Genomic DNA, 19,802 nt, shown 5'->3' on the forward strand with positions numbered 1-19,802 from the left:
GAAATAAAGTTTTTGGGGGAAATGGTTATGCAGATATAAATCCTCTTTATGGTAAATGGTTTCTGTATTTTCTTTTTTTTTTTTTTCAGTGGTATCACCATTCTCTTTCAGTATTGGTGATACTACAGAAATGGAGCCATACTTCCATGGAGGTATAGCTGTTCAAGTTAAGACATCTCAAACATTTTGTTTTGTAAGTATTTTCTTTTGTTGCAGACACATTCAGATTTAGTAGGTTAAAAGAGTACCTATTGAACAAGTAGGAAGCGGTATATCTTCTATTATTAGCAGACTTAATTGGACCTCTTTTTGTTCTTTGTTTTTTTTGTTTTGTTTTTTAATCATTCCACATCAAGGAGAAGGAAGTAAATCATAAGAAAACCAACTGTTTCCAGAATTTACTTTTTTTTTTAAACTTTGCTAGTGATCTTCTGGAAGTAGTTTGAATTCAAGTCAGTATCCTTCCTTCCGTTCTTCTAGTACTGGACGATGATTGTTGTCCTGAGTCACTGAAACATTCTGAATTGTGAACTGAAGAGCCATCATGGTATAGTTGGAAGAGCATTACTTAGATTTGGAGTGAAGGACCTGGCTGTGCTATATATCACTTTGGTATCTTGGAAAAATCTACTTGCCTCACTCTCAGCTTCAGCTTCCTTATTAAGAAATGAGGATGAGAATGGCCTTTATTGTCCCACTTCAGTTCAGTGTCCTATGAAATAATATTCTTTATACTTTACTTATTTCATGGGTGTGTGCTGATGTGATTTTTTAAAAGATTTCCAACAAATATAAGGTTCTTCCCTTTTCCGAATCAGTAGTTTCTTTACCTGTAAGAGATTTGAACTTGGATGTTTCAAAAAGTCCCTTTCAGTACTAAAGTTCTACCTTGCAAATAAAAAGATTTTTGTGTTTGAACAGTATTAACCAAATATTTGTTAACCAGAAATCCCATTGCATTAGCCTTTTAATAAATGAAGGTTTTTCTCTATTTCCAAGAAATTTAATAGAACACACATCAAATATGATGAAGCAGGGAGGTTCTAGACCTAGATTTATTTCCTGTTATTCAGAAAGTTAGCATAACTTAAGAGTTTTTTGGTTAACTAGCAAGTAATATTATGCATTTCAGTTAAATTTATCCTTAAGTTTAATAGGAATGTTTGAAATGTTTTCTTAAATCTTACAAAAGAATAATACAGGGAACGTATGTTTTGGCGAATAGGATAGTGGTCTTCTGGTGGGGTTTTTATGCATCTCTTGTGTCTGAAGAGAATTATATCAATAGCCCTCCTTTGAGACCAAGAAGACTGCTTATTCAGTGTCAGGAACTTTGGGAACTTGGAAGAAGGTTGGTTGTTTAGCATGAGAAAAATATTACCGCCTAGGCGGTATATACTGAATTGGCAAACTGGCTCCTGAGCTACATCTTAAAGGGGAAACAAAAGAATTCTGAGAGGTGGCTTTAAGGAGAGTAATTCTTTTCAGACCTCCAAGAACACTTACGTGAATGCTCGTCAAACAGCTTGTAGAACAGCAAGTGTTCAGGTTTGGTCAGAATATAGAATTGTCTGCAAAGGAGTAATGTAAAGTATGGTTGGAAACCACATTGCAGAGGGCCTAAAGTGCCAAGCTGAGGAGAATTTAAGGAGCAGAGTATAGGTGTCAGACCTATACCTAGGAATATTGGCATCTGTGCGGAGGATGTATTGGAAAAGGGAAAGACTGTAAGCAAGGACACCATGCAGGCTGTTTCAATTGTCCAGGCTCAGGCAAGAGTTAATGAAGGTTTGAATTAGACCATATGAGTACATGGAAGGCTACAGATGTGAGATGTGGTATGGAGATAGAATTAGCAAGATTTTAACATCTGATCAGATAAATGTAGTGAGAGAGAAGGAAGAGTTAAGAATAACTGTAAGGCTGTAAATCTGAGCAATTGGAATAAACTTAATATGCTTTTTCAAAAACAAACTACATAACAAGTTTGCAATTTTACTGTTTCTCCTTTGTTAGTTTTTGAAAAAGACTGGTTCTAGCCTCAGTCAGCGTACTGTAGGACAGTTGAAGTGGCTGAGTCATCAACATGTCAGACAATTTGTTTTGGACACGTTAGGTTTGAGGTAGGTATATACAGGTAGATAGGTTCAACAGGCAGTTGGCATTGAGATATGGGAGTTCAGGAGAAAGAGTAGGGCCAGGCCAGTAGATTTCAGAGATATCTGGATAGAGATTTTTTCTTTTTTTTTTTTTTTTTGGATAGATATTAACGTAAGGGAGAGAATGTGAAGAGAGAAGAGTAGGAAAGAACATTTATGGCAGAAAATGGGAAGGACTGATATTTTTATTTTGATGATATTTTTTGCCCACCATCTAATTTCTTTCAGAATTAACCTTAGCTTTTTTTTCAAACCCCTGGAAAATGGACACATACTGAAAGATTTTTTTGTTGTTGTTTCAGCCTGTTATTTCATTGGTGCAGAAGATTCTCAATGAGGAAATTTCCTCTTCCAAAGCATATTGATAGTAATATCAGTCTTGGAGAGGTTGCCTAGGGCACTCAGAGGTTCTGTGACTTGCACAGTCACTTAGCCAGGATATATTAGAGGCTGGATTTGAACCCTTTCTTATTCCAAAGCCAGCTCTTTATTTACCATTCCACCCATTCTTTCATTGATTTATATAGAAATTATTTCTTAGAACAGACAGAAACTGAGTAGTCATTAATTTTTCCTTCTTTGTATGCCATTAAAATGCATTTCTTCTGAAACTTTTCTTACTGATATTAATTTTCTGAATTATAACAATATACTTTAGTATAACTTAAGTACCTTATCATTTGCTCTGATATCTTTTTTTTTTCCCTGTCAGGAATGCCTGGAGAAACAAATAAAACATCCAACGTGCCTTATTGCTGATTTTAGCAAACCTGAGGTAATTAATACTTTAGGGAGAATGTATCTATTTTAAAGTGGAATATATCTTTATGTTTATATAAATGTCATGATATCCTAAGAAATTCTTAACTGGTCCTTTTTATATTTTTCAAGCAAAATCCTATCTTTATGTGCAAATTGGGCTTCAGTAAAACAGTTGTATTGGTAGTCGCCTAATTTTTTTTAATACAAGTACATGAAATATGTTTAGGTGATTTTTTTTTAAAACTGTCACTTATACACACACACATGCACACACACATATATACACATATGTAAAATCTTTATCTTAGTGATTTAACATTTTTTAGGTACTTAGTTGTTTGGTATAATTGTTTATTGATTCAAATATATAGCTTGAATTCAATGTACAGAGTATAAGAAATATTCTTAACATTTCTTTGAGGAAAGAGTTGTGGTTTCAGCTCGTTCACATTCTTTTGTAACTAGAAGCGGAAGGTAAAGGAATAAAAGGACAAAACAGTGGTAGGGATCTATTCAGTGAACAGACCTTACGTCCTTCATCTAAGGCAAAGCTCCATTGTAGTGTTGCAAAGCTCCAAGGATGGGGGAGATGAGAAGTAGAAAGGACTCTGATCTAAATGCTGGTGGTAAATCTACCACTGCTAATTTGCTGTGTGTCCCCGTCAAGTCACTTTACACTCTGGACTTCTGATTCCTTATTGATAAAAATGGAATTTGACTAGATGGCCATCGATTCCTTTCTAGCTCTAGAGCTTTGAGCTCACTGTCTCTTGGGGGCTTATTTTCCTCATCTATAAAATGAGGGGCAAGAAGTTGAAGCTTTCTTCTTTCCTATTCTAACCTTGTACACCATGTCATTTTTAATGCGAGATAGTAAGAATAAAAATGTGTATTGATATTGTATTGTGGTTCCCTTTTTCTTCTGAATAGGCACCTCTACAGATCCATGCTGCCATGCTTGCCCTGGACCAATTCCAGGAAAACTACCATCGAAAGCCAAATATTGGGTAATGTTTTTTGAGTGGCATCTTGAGTCTGTTAATTGAAATTTGAACTACTTAACCAGAACAGAAGAAGTGTTCTTTTTTGACTCCAAGACAATCAGTTCTTTTATTTCTTTTGATATTTACTGTGCCAGGGTTTATAGACCAATTTAAAAGGGCATCCTCTTTGCCCTGTGAATCATTATTTTCTAAAGTACCCGTTAGTACCCTTTAAAGTAGCCTTTAAATTCTAGACTATAGCTGTTTATTTTTTTGTTTTGTTGCTCATGTGAATTTAAACCAAAATACTGAATTTTTTTGCACTTTTCTAACACCTGTATATTAGATTCTATATCTAAATGAGAGAGAGCTAACTTAAAATGAATACAGTAAAGAAGCAATATGGTGTAGTGGTGAGAGCATTTGGACTCAAGAGTCAGAAAAACCTAAGGAAGGTGGTTGTCCTACAGTATCCCATACATATACATGTGAGTATGTATATGTACCCTGCCCTGGTCAGACAAAATCTGGCATTGGGCCTTTGGTTGTCATCCTAATTCTTAGATATTAAATGTTCTGGTAAAACTTTTAAGTAAATCACTGAACCTCAGGTTCCTAATCTGTACTATGTCTACCCTGTACTTTGTAAATTGTGAAATTCAAAGGAAATAATGTATACAAAAGGACATAATGGTGGTAGAAGTGGTGGTAGACGTGGTGATGGTGATAGTAGCTATGCCTTATGATACAAAGAGAACATTTTTAAGGCTGAATTTGATAGAAGTGCTTGAGAAAATTGCCACATGTTCCTAATTTTAGAGCCATTCCAATAATTATTAATCTCTTAACCTCAGTTTGGTATGTTGTTCCTTTTCTGAAATTCACACGATACCCAGATAAAGTCCTTTTTCCTCTTCTTGGTAACAGACATTTTCTTTTTGAGCCTTTAAAAAAGCTTTCCAAAAGCTAACTTTGGATGAGGAGAGTAAAATCAAATCAGTGACATTTATTAAGCACCTTTGTTGTACCAAGTGCAGTGCTAATTTCTGGGGATATAAAGATAAAAATGAAGTAGTCCTTATTCTCAAAGATTTTGCATTCTGTTGTAGGAATACCACATGTACACAGATAAATAGATACACCATAGATACAAAGTAACTTCAATGGAAATAGGGAGAACACTAACCAACACTAACCAACTAATATGTTTCAGGAAAGGCCTCAAGTAGGAGGTGGAATCTCAGCTGAGTCTTCTAGGCATAGGACATGGACAAAAGTACAGAAGCAGGAGGTGAAATGTCATGTGGAGAGAACAGCAAATAGGCTGCTTTGTGAGTGCATCAATGGGAATAGCATAAAATCATTCAGGAAAAAGGCTGGAGCCAGCCTTAAATGACTAATAGAGAAGTTTTTCCCCCAGGAATGATTGGGGGCTACTGGTAAAATTAGACATGACCAGATATTAAATTCAGGAATCTTAGAAAAAAGTTTGAATTTTCATTATTACCTGTTAAATGAAATTATTGCCATAAGTTATTTATCATAACTAATAATAGGTGGCATTTATGTAGCACTTCAATGGTTACAAAAGTTAATGTGTTTTCCTTAAAGTTTAGGTTTGTATATTCTCTACTTTGAGCACCCCACAAGTCCTGTGAGGGAAAGGTTTTATTATCCCCATTTTACAGATAAGGAAACTGAGGCTCAAAGAAATTTAGATAGTTACACAGCTAATTAAGTATCAAAGATGGGATTTGAACTGAGGCCCTTCCGGACTCCAAGTCCAGTGTGCTTTTTCCAACCATACTGCCTCCTCTGTTAATTAGGTTAAATACGAATCCATGTTTAAAACATTATACAAATTTGAGGTGTATTGATCTTTAATGATTGTTCTTTGTGTCACATGCTAGATGCCGTCAAGATTCTGAAGAATTATTGAAACTAACAACTTCTGTAAGTGCAACTTTGCAGGAGAAGGTAAGTGTTTTGTAAGCTGCTACCTGTAGCCTTTCAGTTTAACTAACATTTACTAATCTCTCCCCTTCTCAGGAAACTTCAGAGGCAGCCTATTTCCTTTAGAATAATTTATTATGGATCCTTTGGAGGTCAGACCCCTTCACCTTTTGACTTTATCCTTTCTTTCTAAGTTGATGTCATAGAACTGTTCGTGTACGCTGTATTCCAATTCTACTAGACTCCCTAGGGTTCCCTGTATATGATATTCCACACCAACTATCATCCCTCACGTAGAACATTCTTCCTCTTTACCTCCATCTCCTAGAACTCCAGCCTAACGCATTGTTCAAATGCCACCTCCTGTGGGACGCCTTTGTTGTTTCTCCCACTTGTTAGTACCCTACTCTGTCCTGAAGTACTTTGTGTTTATTTTGTGTACATCTTATATTTGTTTAACTGTGTACAATATTCTGTTCTGTCCCCTCCACTCCCAGTAGAATGTAAACTCCTTGAGAAGAGGGACTATGTCAGTTTTGACTGTGTATCTCTAGCACTTCACTAACAGTACTTTCCACATAGGTTTTTAATCCTTTTTGATAGGTTTATCAAGTGCTAACTGGGTACAAAAGGTTTAAATTATAAGCCACAAGCTTATGTGAATTTTGTTGTGAATTCAGAACTTTTACTACATCAACAGTTTTAAAGTACATTTATAAGAAATGTTTTGAGCAGCCTTTTTAGAAGCAGACCCATGGTAATTTTCTCCTTGTCAGTAAAATTTTAAATGATCTGTCCTATAAAAATACTGTTGTTCATCTTTTTTCCTGGATTATTTTTCAGCCTGAAATAGATGGTGACGTTGTGAATTGGCTCTCCTGGACTGCCCAAGGCTTCTTGGCCCCACTGGCTGCAGCAATAGGAGGGGTTGCCAGTCAAGAAGTATTGAAAGCTGTGACGGGAAAATTTTCTCCCTTATGCCAGTGGGTTAGTTTTGTATTTTGGTACCATTTTATATTTTAGTAATTTGGTAGAATTCTGAAGAACCTGAATAATTTCTTCCAACAAACTTGAAAAATTATTGTAATAAAACAAATTAATGCATTTCTTTTGTACATAAATTTGAGATGAGAATACTTATCTACAAATCTTTCATTATGGAAATAGTTGCAACAATATTTAAAATTTAGCCCACGTATTTGATAAGTCCCATGCTATCTACCCTTTAACCCAAAGACATATTCGTTAGTATATTTCTGGTACTAAGGTCCTTAATGGTATAGTAGAGGATAAAGTCTTTTCAGCTTTCAGCCCTTCAGCCAGTCTTTAAGATGAAAATTTCTAACTAGTTTCTTTGACTGTATTCAAGGCTTCTTAAACTTTTTCCACTTGAGACCCCTTCAGCATGTCTTAAACTGTGGGTCGCTACCCACAGTATAAGAACCACTGGACTAGGGGCAACTAGGTGGCTCAATGAATAGAGCACTGACCCTGGAGTCAGGAGGACCTGAGTTCAAATACAGCCTCAGACACTTGACACTAACTGTGTGACCTTGGGCAAGTCACTTAACTCCAACTACCTTGCCTTCACCCCTCCAAAAAAAAAAGAAACATTAGTATTTTAGTCTCCAGATTATCATCCTATTTAATATGATAACAATATTTTCAAAGCATATAATATAAATCAGGAATTTTGGGGGTCTGTGAGCTTGTCTTTTTATCATTTGGGGCATTTCATTTCAGTATAATTGGTTTCCATTGTAATCCTTTGTATTTTGTGCATTTAAAAACATTATTCTGAAAAAGGATCCATAGGTTTCACCAAAGTGCCAAAGAGGTATGTGACAGAAAAGAAAAAAGGTTTAGAACCCCTGAGATATATGTTATATAAATGGGAGGTGCCTTTGATTACATGATCCTACAGTTTGCCTTCCTAGTTATAGAGCTTATGAAACTACAAGGCTACAGGATTAGGAATAGTATGATTCTTTTTTTTTTTTTAATTTAATTTTATTTTAGACTCAAAGGCCAGAACACAAACACAAAATAGAGAAAAAGAACAAAACATATTACAAACTTAAATACAAAGTAAGAAAAAAAAAAAGCACGTCATGTGCATAGCAGAATGTAAGAAGGGATTGAAAATATATAATGTTGATTTTCATTTCAAGAAAGTAATACATGTTGTGTTGAGAATTGTCCATCTCTTCTTCACTTCCTTGTGAGTTTTCTTTTGTTCTCTGCTGTGTACTTTTTTACTTTGTTCTTTTTTTTTTCCTCTCCCCCCACCTCACCCTGAAGGTACAATAAACTTTAGATATGTTTCTCTATAGCTATAGATATATACTCACACATATACATATAGACATATACCTTTCCAAACATTCTCTACTCCTGATTTTTGTTTCTATATTTGTACATATCTCTTGTTTCCTATCCTTCCTGATTCCTCTACTTTATTTCTACCGACTACCTTGCCCTCCTATTAACTTGCCTATCCTCCCACCAAGGATGCCTCCCCTATCCTCCCATTCCCATAAATCTAAACACCCTTCTGTACCCCACCTTTTACTTATTCCCTCATTCTCCCCTCCAAAAATCCCTCCCTTGTCCTCTCCTCCCTCTCTATACCCCTACCATTTTATTTTTTCTCAATTTAGAAGACTTTTATACTCCTCGAAATATATAAGTATTGTTCCCTCCTAAACACATTCCCAATGAAAGTTGGTTACCAGAACTACCAGCCCTCCTCCCCATCTAAATCCTCTGTATCTTTTCTTCCTCTTACACCTCATTTGTATAAAATAGTTACTGTTTTTGGCTGTTTCTAAATAGTTTTACTTTTTAAATTCATTATCATAGTCATGTTTACCTCCCTCTTTCTGTTGAGCTCACTGATTATTAATAAGAATCTTAGACATATATTTTACATTATATAAAAGGTAAACAGTCTGTCTTTATGAGTCCCTTATAGTCACTCTTTGCAATGTACTTTATGTTTCTCTTGGTTCTTGAATGTTGAATCTTCTATTAAGTTCAGGATTTTTTTTAACAAAGTCTTAAAAGTCTGAGAGTATGAAATGTCCATTTTTTTTTTCATTCAAGATAATACTTAAATTTGCAGGGTATGATATTTTCGGCCAGAGCGCCAGGTTTTTTGCTCATCAACATATTGTGGTCCAAGACCTGTGGTCCTTTAATGTCTCTTCTGTTAGGTCTTATGTAATTCTGATTGTGGCACCACCATATTTAAATCGTTTTAATCGTGATGCTTTTAATATTTTATCCTTGAGCTCCAGGTTTCAGAATTTACTTTGATATTCCTATGAGTTTTCCTCCTAGGATCTCTTTTAAGTGGTATTCGATTTTTTTTTCAATTTCTACTTCTACTCGTTCTAATGCTTCAGAACAATTTTCTTTAATTATTTCTTTTATTATTGTATCAAGACTCTTTTTTGGGTCAGAACTTCCAGTTCTATTATTTTTATATTTTCTCTTCTTGATCTGTTCTCCAAAGCTGATGTTTTTCTCATAAGATGTTTCACTTTTTTCATACAACAAATTGTCCTCGAGGGTAGTTAGATCTGTTTGCAGCTCCTCCCGCAGCAGTGCGCTGATGTGTCTGTCTGCCTACAACTCTTCTAGCGCCGTGCATTTTGTTCATTCATCATATTTGCCAGTCTGATGGATGTGAGGTAAAGCCTCCATTACTTATTGTACATTTCACCATATCATTAGTGATTTAGATCTTTTTTATGTTTGTTAATAGCTTGCCTTTCCCCTTCCGAAAATGTCTCTTTATACCCTTTGATTTATCAATGCCTTTTCCTTTATTACCCATTTTTCTTTTTCAGTAGCTTATTTGAATGTGTTGTATTGGGCCTTTTGTAATTGTACAGTCTGTGACTCTCTTCTTTACCCTCTTAGTTTTATGTTACTCTTGACCTTCACTGTAGTGATTCATTAATCTTATTTCACACCAAGAGCTAATTCAGAAATGACTCTTATTGTTTCTTGTTAAAATATATAGCTAGAGTGTGCGTGCGTGTGCGCGTACAGTGTTGTCCAATATGTATCATGTCTAGTTCCTCTCTGCTGTAAGAAATGACTAATGATGTACATGTATGAAGCTTCTGAATAGTCTTTGACCTGTTTTGTTTTATAATTCCAAAACACATGTTGTAACATTTTTCACCATGTCATTGAAATCTCCAGATATCATTGTGTATAAATTCACTTTGAAATCATATGATGGTCTTACAAAACTCATAGATTTTGTTTCCTGCATGATCATTCCTTTTTAAGGGATATTGACACATAATTTGAAATTGTCCTAATGGTGATCTTCTTGCTTATGCCGATCATCAAGGGCATAAGGCAAGATGACCAATTATCCCATTAAAGTATGTGTATTGTTGAACCCAACCTGCCTGTCTGAGGAGAACCTTGAAATCCTCCATTTGCTTAGCTGAGACTTACTTATGTGTTTTGCTGTTATTTATAGCAAAGATATCAATATTGATACAGTTCAGTTTCTTATTATTAAGAATAGCAACTGTTAAATATTTACAGATCATTTTAAAACTGTGTGATAATTAGTTCTTCCTGACCCCAAGATGGTTAGAATGGAGAAGAGCATGATATGTTAATTAAGTTATCATATAACCATGATTTTATTATGGTTATTACATACCTGGTACTATGTGCCGTAATTGTTTGGTTGTTATTAAGTGATTTAGTCCTTTAAACTACAAGTGAAAGTACTGGTTTATTCAATTCTTACTAAATTTAGACTTTTTCAGCTTATTTTGTTCCTAACTATGTGACTTGAACTGGACATGTCACAACCTCTGGAAGCCTCAGTTTTTTTCATTTGTAAATTGGGGGCAATAATTCATGCCCTGCTCACTTCACAGAGTTCTGAGGATCAAATCAGAAAATATATATTAAAGCACTTTGAAACACGTAAAATGCGTAATATATGAGAGTAATTATAGTTAATAAACCATAGCTATAATAATAATAATTAATATTTGTTTAGTGCTTTAAGGTTTGCAAAATACTTTACATATATTAGATCATTTAATCTCATTTATATAAAATGTTGGCCATAGGAAAATGAAATTATTTAGAATTAGATAAATTCTTTTTCTTAGAAATCAAGTATTAAAATAATACTATAACTCAAATTAAGTAATGCCCTCAAACTTCCCTTAGGGTTCTGAAAAAGAGCTGGAATTAAAGTTATTAAAGGTAGATGACTATATTATCTAAAATGACCAGAGTGAATGTCTTTAAAATGTAATTATCTACTAGTCCTAAGTTTTGTGTGAGCTTCATACATCCATATATTTTCTAGAGTAGTTATTCTTTGTTCTTTTTTAGGCTCATATGATGGTTTATTTTCCTTGTATGGTATTAAGTCATTTTTGTTATTTGTGAGAGTCTAAAAGAAAAAAGTAGAATAAGGTACTTTAAACAATAAACTTTCTCTCTCTTTTTTCCCAGCTGTATATTGAAGCAGCAGATGTATTTGAATCACTGGATAAATCCAACTGTGAAGAATTCCTCCCAAGGTAAAGGGTTCTGCTATTACAAGAGACAGTATCATGTGGCCTAACAAAAAGTTAGATGAATGCCTTTGGCCAATCATTTTATCTCTGAAAATACACGTTTCTTCCTCTGTATTTGGTCTACTGCAGGCAGGTATTTTGAGCCTCCTGTCAGACTGATCATTTAGGTGCTGTTGTGGTGGCCGTTATAGAAACATTGAATATGCAATTAAAGTCTTTATTATAGGTGGCAGTGTTTTAAAACAGTGCCATTATTTATGTTTATTTGTCTTTGTGCTATTTTTTTTCCTTCAGAGGAGATCGATATGATGCATTAAGAGCCTGTATTGGTGACACTTTATGCCAAAAGCTTCAAAATTTGAATATCTTCTTAGTAAGTATAAATAATAGGAATATGTGGTACATTCAAACTACTAGACTGTATCATGTAGCTAATTTAATAAAATAGGCTCAGATATACTAAATGGACCTTATGTGCAGTATTTAGAAATTTTCTTTTTATGAGGTGGGGAGGATTTCTCCATAACTAGAACCACATTTTCTACCATTTATCTTTTTTTTTTTTTTTTAGCTTTTTTTGTTTTGTATTTTATTTTTCCCCAGTTACATGTAAAAACTATTTTTAACAATCATTTTTAATATGTTGTATTCCAAATTTTCTCCCTTCCTCCTCCCTGGTCCTCTTCACTGAAAAGGCAACCCATACAATATAGGTTATACATGTGTAATAATGTAAAACACATTTCCATGTAAGCCATTCTGTGGGGGAAAAAAAACAGACAAAAGACATCGAGAAAAATAAAGGAAGTTTTTAAAAAAAGTATGTTTTAATCTATATTCGGACACCATCAGCTCTTTCTCTAGAGATGGACGGCACTTTTCATCATATATGTTCAGCATTGTCTTGGATCATTGTGTTGTTGAGAATAGCTAAGTCATTCACAGTTTATCATCTTACAATACTACTGTTACTTTACACACAGTACATTTCACTTCGCATCAGCCAGTGCAAGGCTTTCCAGAGAGCATCTTGCTCATCATTCCTCGTAGTGCAATAGTATTCCATCGGGATCATATACCACAGCTTGTTGAGCCATTCCCAAGTTGATGGGCATCCCTTCAACTTCTAATTCTTTACCCCCAGAAAAGAGCTGCTATAAATGTTTTTGTTCATATAAATCCTTTTCCTTTTTATTTTTTCTCTCTTTTGGGATAGTGGTGGTATTGCTAGTTCAAAGTGTATGGATGGTTTTATAGACTTTGGACATAGTTCCAAATTGCTCTACAAAATGGTTGAATCACTTCACAACTCTACCAGCAGTGCATTAAAGTCTCATTTTTCCCACATCCCTTCCAACATTTGTCATTTACCGTTTCTGTCCAGTCTAATAGGTATGAGATAATACCTCAGAATTGTTTTAATTGTCATTTCTCCAATCAATGGTGAGTTAGAGTGTTTTCATGTGACTATAGATAGCTTTGATTAGTCTGAAAACTGATCATATCTTTTGATCATTTATCAGTTGGGGAATGGCTCTTATTTTTATAAATTTGACTCAGTTCTCTATATGTTTGAGAAATGAGGCAGAGAAACTTGCTTCAATTTTTTTTTACAGTTACTGTTGCTATTTCTCTCCATCCTCTTTCTCCCCCCATTTATTCTAGTCTCTCTCCTTTCACCCTGTCCCTGCTCAAAAGTGTTTCACTTCTGACTACTCCCTCCCCTAGGCTGCCCTCCCTTCTATCACACACCCCCTTCTCTTATCCCTTTTCCCTTCTACTTTCCTGTAGGCTAAGTAAGATAGATTTCTATACCCAATTGCTTGTGTGTGTATGTATGTATGTATGTATGTACGTATGTATGTATGTATTGGCTTCTTTAAGCTAATTCTGATGATGAGTAAGATTCACTCACTCCCCCTCATCATCTCTCACCTCTCCTCCACTGTAAAAACTTTTTCTTGCCTCTTTTAGGTGAGATAATTTACCCCATTCTACCTCTCCCTTTATCTTTCTCCCGGTGCATTTCTTCTCTCACCCCTAATTTTATTTTTAGATGTGATCACTTCGTGTTCAACTCACACCTGTGCCCTCTGTCTATATATACTCCTTCTAACTACCCCTAATAATGAGAAAGGTATTATGAGTTACACATATCTTCCCATGTAGGAATGTAAAAAGTTTTAAGTATATTTAGTCCCTTATGGTTTCCCTTTCCTGTTTACTTTTTTATGCTTCTCTTGAGTCTTATATTTGAAAGTCAAATTTTCTCTTCAACGCTGGTCTTTTCATCAAGAATGTTTGAAAGGCTTCTGTCTCATTGAATGCCCATTTTTTCCCTTGAAATAGTTTGCTTGGTTTTTCTGGGTAGGTTGCTATTTAGCTTTTAAGTAAAGCTAGCAGCAGTTTCTAAGCTACCAGTTTTTTTAGAAATGTTTTGATAATAAGCAGTTACTGCCTAGCTTTGGTGTGCATATGTGATCAATCCACAAGCAATTATTAAGACCTCCTTTATGCCAGATACAGCATACAAAGATAAAAATGAAATAGCTATCAACATGCTTTTATTCAAAAGCTAGAAGGAAATGTATTGAGGATCAATTAATAGAGGTTGATATTTTTCATAAGCCTTACATATCTATAAAATATATATCACTACATATCCTCATTACTGTGTCTAAATTTGTAGTGCTAAGTCCCTGCACAAATAAAGTCAGCAACATTTTTAAGATGCACCAATTTACTGTATTTAAATGAAATGAAAAGCATTTGAAATGAAAAAAAAATCTATTTTTTATTAAGTTCCCTTTTTTGCACTATTTTGCTTTGTCTTGCTCTCATTTGAAGTTTTAGATTTTTGAAGCTGATACTCTCTTGCACTTAAGGAATTAAATTGATTATCGTTATTCATTATTTATGTTTTACCATAGCTTTTTATATGCTTTACTATAGTTTTACTGTATTTCTTTTATTAAAGATTAGATAAATTGGATCATTTTTGTAGTATTCAACAATTTGAGATAAACATGTAAATGTTATTTAGAATGTTCATTTCTGTAAAACATCTTCATTTTTAATAAATCACCTCAATCTGGTCATTTAAATCAAAAGTCTGATGAAGAGGAGTTTGTGAAAGTGGAAGACTTGCCCCTTAAGCTGACCAGAGGAACAGAGTAACCGTTTATCTGAAAAAATAGTGGCTGTGCCTCCCTGAAGAATTGGCTGAGCACCCTCAGACCCTGAAAGAGCCTAAGACTGTCGCAGCCTAAGTGTGTGAGAGATTTCCAGCTGCCTACTTTCCCCTACCCCTCCACCAATGCTTACCTTCCTTGGGAACTAAATAAACTTGTTTCCATCTGTATAAAAATGTAAATTCGTTTTTTGACTCATTGCCTTTTAGAATAGGTAACACTCATTTCTGCTCAGGCAGGTCCCTTGTTGGAGATAGGATCCTTCCTAGATTCGAGGTTTGCTGCACTGTTATTTTTTTGTTTATTTTATTTTTTTGCTTTTTGGCGGGGCAATTGGGGTTAAGTGACTTGCCCAAGGTTACACAGCTAGTACATGTGTCAAGTGTCTGAGGCTGGATTTGAACTCAGGTCCTCCTGACTCCGGGGCTGGTGCTCTACTCACTGCGCCACCTAGCTGCCCCTGTTCTTTTTATTTTTTTATTATGATTTGTTTAGTAATTTAAAACTTAAAATGTAGTTTTAGATGAAGTTTGACCTTGTCTATTAAAAAAATCACCTAGATCAATGACTTAGTTTCTCCTCTTGTTTTTTGTTTTGTAGGTTGGATGTGGAGCAATAGGTTGTGAAATGTTAAAAAACTTTGCACTTCTTGGGGTTGGCAGTGGCAAAGAGAAAGGAATGGTAAGAACCTTTTGATCCTTTGGATATACATGTTTCTTCTAATCATTTTACTTTGGACTGTATACCTTTGAAATTTTTATTTTTATGGTACCTTTACCAAATGATAGCAAATTAAAATTGTGCTTTTGTTTTTTTCACCTTGTAATAAAGTTGACAATCAGAAATGATAAACCTGTATCTTTAGCTGGTTATCAGAAGTTATTAGAATATATAATTTTAAAATACATATTAACTCCATTGTTAAGGCAAGTTGTTTTAAATTAGAATTTTATTTATGAGGGTTTTTTTTTTAGCTAAAATAGATTCAATTTTGAAAATGAGTCACTAATGTAAATTTGGGCTCGAGCAAAATTTCTCTTTAATGTTACTTTTTTTTTCCCTTCCTAAGGGGTGCATTGCCATTTCTGTTACCTAAAAGTACATTTCTGATTATCTTAAGCAAATCATGTTTAAGTTTTTAAAACCTAATTATAAAGATGTGCTTTTATGACACTTCCTTTTGTTTACAACCCTTCCACCTTTTGCACATCTCAACATACTGCAGCCTAGTTGGCATCCTTTTACCAACATTCTATTACCATCCCCATGCTATTAAACAAAAATAAACCAATTGAGAGAAGGCCCACCCACCTCCTTTGTAACTGGTGGTTTACATGAGTCTAATAGGTTAGCATAGAGTCAGGAACAGGTGAAAGAGATTAGAAATAGCTCTGATGTTTCATTATTTTTAGAACTATTTCCAGAACATCAGAAATATACTTTCACCTGAATACATGTAGGAAAACATGCTAAGGATGATCAAGTAGTTTAGGTTCTTTGTGCCATTGCCCCTCTCAAAATAGACTAAGGAATTTATAGTCATTTTGAGTGCTGAGATAGAGTGAGAGTCGGTCCAGTTCATTTATGATTACAGGTCTTTTTCTTCTGTTTTTTTTTTATTTCTTGTTTCCAGGTAACAATTACAGATCCTGACTTAATAGAAAAATCTAACCTAAATAGGCAGTTTCTCTTTCGACCCCACCACATACAGGTATGGTGCCTCGTTCAATTCACAATATCCATTTTGTTTTGCAAAAATAATTTAATAATGAAACGTGATGTTTTCTATATTTAATTCTTGTTTATACCTCCAAAGTAAAAAAATATTTAAAGGCATAAAAAGTAAGAAATTAATTTTTAAAATAGAAAACTTATATTTGAGTTTTAGACATATGGGGTAAGGTCTTAATATAAACTATTATAGCCAAAGTATTGTGTTTTCATAAGTTTAGAAATGAAAGAGATAGCGTGCTTCATGATATGTAGCTTTTAGTGGGTACATACCACATACCTACTTTTATTTTCTGTATGTTAAAGTGAAGTAAGGCATATGCCCTTAGATTTTTTCATTGCTATTAATCTTGGTTGTATACTTAGCTTGTAATCTATATTTATTCTTATTTGTATGCAGTTTTAACAAGTTTGTCTGTTTAGTTTCTAAGCTTTAAGCAAATTAAAAGCAACAAATTAGAAGGGTTGAAATAGTCTTGAGAAGTAACAGTTTACCTCCTGATAACATGGGAGAGAACAGGAAAATATGTAAAAAAGAGAAGAACTCAAAAGCACTACAGTATACATATACCTCAGTTGGTCCTGAGGTAAGATCTGAAAATTTGTATTAAAATAACAATAGCTGTCATTTTAAAATGCTTTTTTAAGAAAGCAAGAAAATATTTAATATATTTAATACATTTTATGTAGATTCCCATCCATTTTATTGTTTTCAACGATCCAGAAATAGTAAAAACAAAGTTTTTATGGTATCCAATGACTCATACCCAACTTCTTCTGTATAACTGACATTTATTTTACTTTTTCTAGATATATATCCTACAGTTACATAGATTCTAAATACAATAAAACTTGATTAATTCAAATACAAGTGATCTGGTAGTAAAAAAATAAGCTTTTAATTAATTGTGTTTTATGTGATATTTATACTAATGTTAATTCACATAGTTGTGGACTGTTGTTGATTAGATTTATTCAAAAACTTATTATTTAGTCAGATAAATGATATTTGTTCCGGAATGACTAAAGTAATGATACTTATTTCGTTTTTAGTTATGATACCTTTTTTTAGTCACATTACATTGATAATAGTCTCTAATGATGGGAATGTGTAATAGCTATATGTCCAATTATATCTATTTACAAACCTGACTTTGACTTAGTATCTCTTCTCTTATTTAGAAAGAATTGTGTAATTTTTTAAATTTGTTTAGAAACCTAAAAGTTACACTGCTGCTGCTGCAACTCTGAGTATAAATCCTCAGTTAAAGATTGAGTCACACCTGCACAAAGTTTGTCCTGCCACTGAGATGATGTACAGTGATGAATTCTATACTAAACAAGACATAATTGTTACAGCTTTAGACAATGTGGAAGCCCGCAGATATGTAGACAGGTATGTCTTTTTTTAATTGAGTCAGAAAAAACCTTTGCCTTTGTTCCTGTGTCCACTGTCTTTTCATCAACTCTTTAGACTAAATTAAATAGTTTTCTTTTACATTATAATATCTACATTCATATGCCAGTAGTAAAAATAAACCGTTACTAAATAGTATAAAATAAAGAATTAATGACTTACATAGTGATTCATGGGTCTTTTGTAAGACTGTAATCACAGGATATTAGAACATAAATGCCTCTAGGAATAAATAAATAATAGAGAAATGTACTAACAAAAGATTTGATATACATATATGCAGAAGGAAAAAGGTCAGGGATTATGAAAAAAATGATTTTTTAGTAAATAGCCTTTTGAATAAGACCTTGAGGTAGCAAGTCATGAAAGGAATGTTTTTATAGTAAGTATTGAGAAAGGCAAAAACAAAGCATACAATTAATGTAATGAAAAAAGTTCATTGGGGGTCAACAAGTTAAGTGATTTTCTCAGGGGCACACGGCTAGTAAGTGTCCAAGCCAGATTTTAACTCAGATCTTCCGAACTCCCCAGAGCTCTATCCACTGCATAATTGGCTGTCTCTGTAAATTGGTAAAGAAGTACTTCACATTGTCCTTAAGATCATCAGTGTTTGTTCTCACTCCAGTGGTGCAGATCACAAAGCGTCCACAACTTCTCACAATGTGTCATCCTGTAAATCCTCCAGTGGGGATCTGCCAAGAAATCTAGATTGTTATCACTAAAGCATGTGAGCTGTCCATCTGTTTTCATTTAGTCTTGCTGTTTGATGGGCCTGTCCTCCTTTTGTCAATCATACATCTTCTTGAATGATAACTTTCGTGTCCCAGCCTATAATACATCTTTCCATTAAACTTTGCATTATATGAAGTTTGGATTCTTTACAGATTACCTCATGATTCCCAACCTTACAATATTAATGAAAATATTTAGGTGTTTAAAAAGGTACTTTCTATGATGGGAAGCAACTTGGAATAGTTGAAAGTGTAGCACGGTTTCCCACATGCGATTAAGGAGAAAGGAGGGAAGGGAGTAAGTATTTATTAAGCACTTACTATGGGCCTCCAACTTTCTTAGCACTTTAAAGATTTTTCATTCAAACCTCACAACAACTCTGTGAGGGTGGTGCTATTATTATCCTCTCCATTTTACAGCTGAGGAAACGGAGACAAACAGTGGTTAAGTGACTGGCTCAGGGTCACAAAGCTAGTGTCTTGAAGCTGGATTAGAACTCAGGTCTTCTGGCTCCAGACCCAGCTTTCTCAGTTAAACACATTTTCTTACACCTGTTCAGTATTGGACCTACCTAACCATCTCATACTTGTCCATGATGTGGTGCTGCTGAGGAGTCTATCAGTTTAGTGGATCGTCAGTCTTTTGATCTCTTGGGCAATAAATATTTTCTAAACTTTGATTTTTCCTGTGTGGATTATTAGGGCAGTCTCTTGAGTAGCTGTGGATCTTGTTGCAGAGGCTCTAATATTCTGGGGCTTTTGTTGCAGTCAGTACGGTGTTTCCCTCTAAGGCGTAGGTGTCAAACATGTGACCCACAGCATTCCTGAGTGCAGCCCAAATCAGATAAAAATGTAATTAGGAAATGTTTAACAATTAAAAAAAATACAACATATTACATCTTAAAACTAAGTCATTATGTGGACCACAGGGATCCTTATATATGAGTTGGTGGCTCTCATTTCTACTTGAGTTTGACACCAGTGGTCTAAGGATCATCATCTTTAGGAAATCTGATTTCATCAGGATTCTGTGCGGGGTACCCTTCGTATCAGTCTTAGATGCACAACTTTCAAAATGTATCACTGTTAATAATTGTTAATCATAGAGTTGATGAATCAAATTATCTCTGTGCTTTCACTGTCAATCAATCTTGTATATTTTTAGCATAAGCATTAGAGATACTTTGTTGGAGAAACACCATTCTACTCTTAAGCATTAAATGCTTTTTTATAATCAAGAAATAATAATATCTAGTGTTTATATAGCACTTAAAGGTTTGCAGAGCACTTTATGTAAGATAA

The 19,802-nt window shown here is 34.2% G+C and overlaps 1 protein-coding gene across 1 annotated transcript in view; it reads left to right on the top strand.

Annotated features, from left to right (window-relative positions):
- The window catches only part of UBA6 (ubiquitin like modifier activating enzyme 6), a 67,722-nt gene that overhangs the window by 22,271 nt on the left and 25,649 nt on the right, over nt 1-19,802 (top strand). The window contains exons 10-19 of the mRNA XM_036763104.1: nt 90-193; nt 2,872-2,934; nt 3,852-3,928; nt 5,815-5,881; nt 6,701-6,844; nt 11,366-11,433; nt 11,725-11,803; nt 15,222-15,302; nt 16,255-16,332; nt 17,567-17,748. Of these exons, the coding sequence (XP_036618999.1) occupies nt 90-193; nt 2,872-2,934; nt 3,852-3,928; nt 5,815-5,881; nt 6,701-6,844; nt 11,366-11,433; nt 11,725-11,803; nt 15,222-15,302; nt 16,255-16,332; nt 17,567-17,748 (943 nt within the window). The remainder of the gene's footprint in view (nt 1-89; nt 194-2,871; nt 2,935-3,851; nt 3,929-5,814; nt 5,882-6,700; nt 6,845-11,365; nt 11,434-11,724; nt 11,804-15,221; nt 15,303-16,254; nt 16,333-17,566; nt 17,749-19,802) is intronic.

This window comes from Trichosurus vulpecula, chromosome 6 (genome assembly GCF_011100635.1).
Source record: "Trichosurus vulpecula isolate mTriVul1 chromosome 6, mTriVul1.pri, whole genome shotgun sequence".
NCBI classification, from domain to species: domain Eukaryota; kingdom Metazoa; phylum Chordata; class Mammalia; order Diprotodontia; family Phalangeridae; genus Trichosurus; species Trichosurus vulpecula.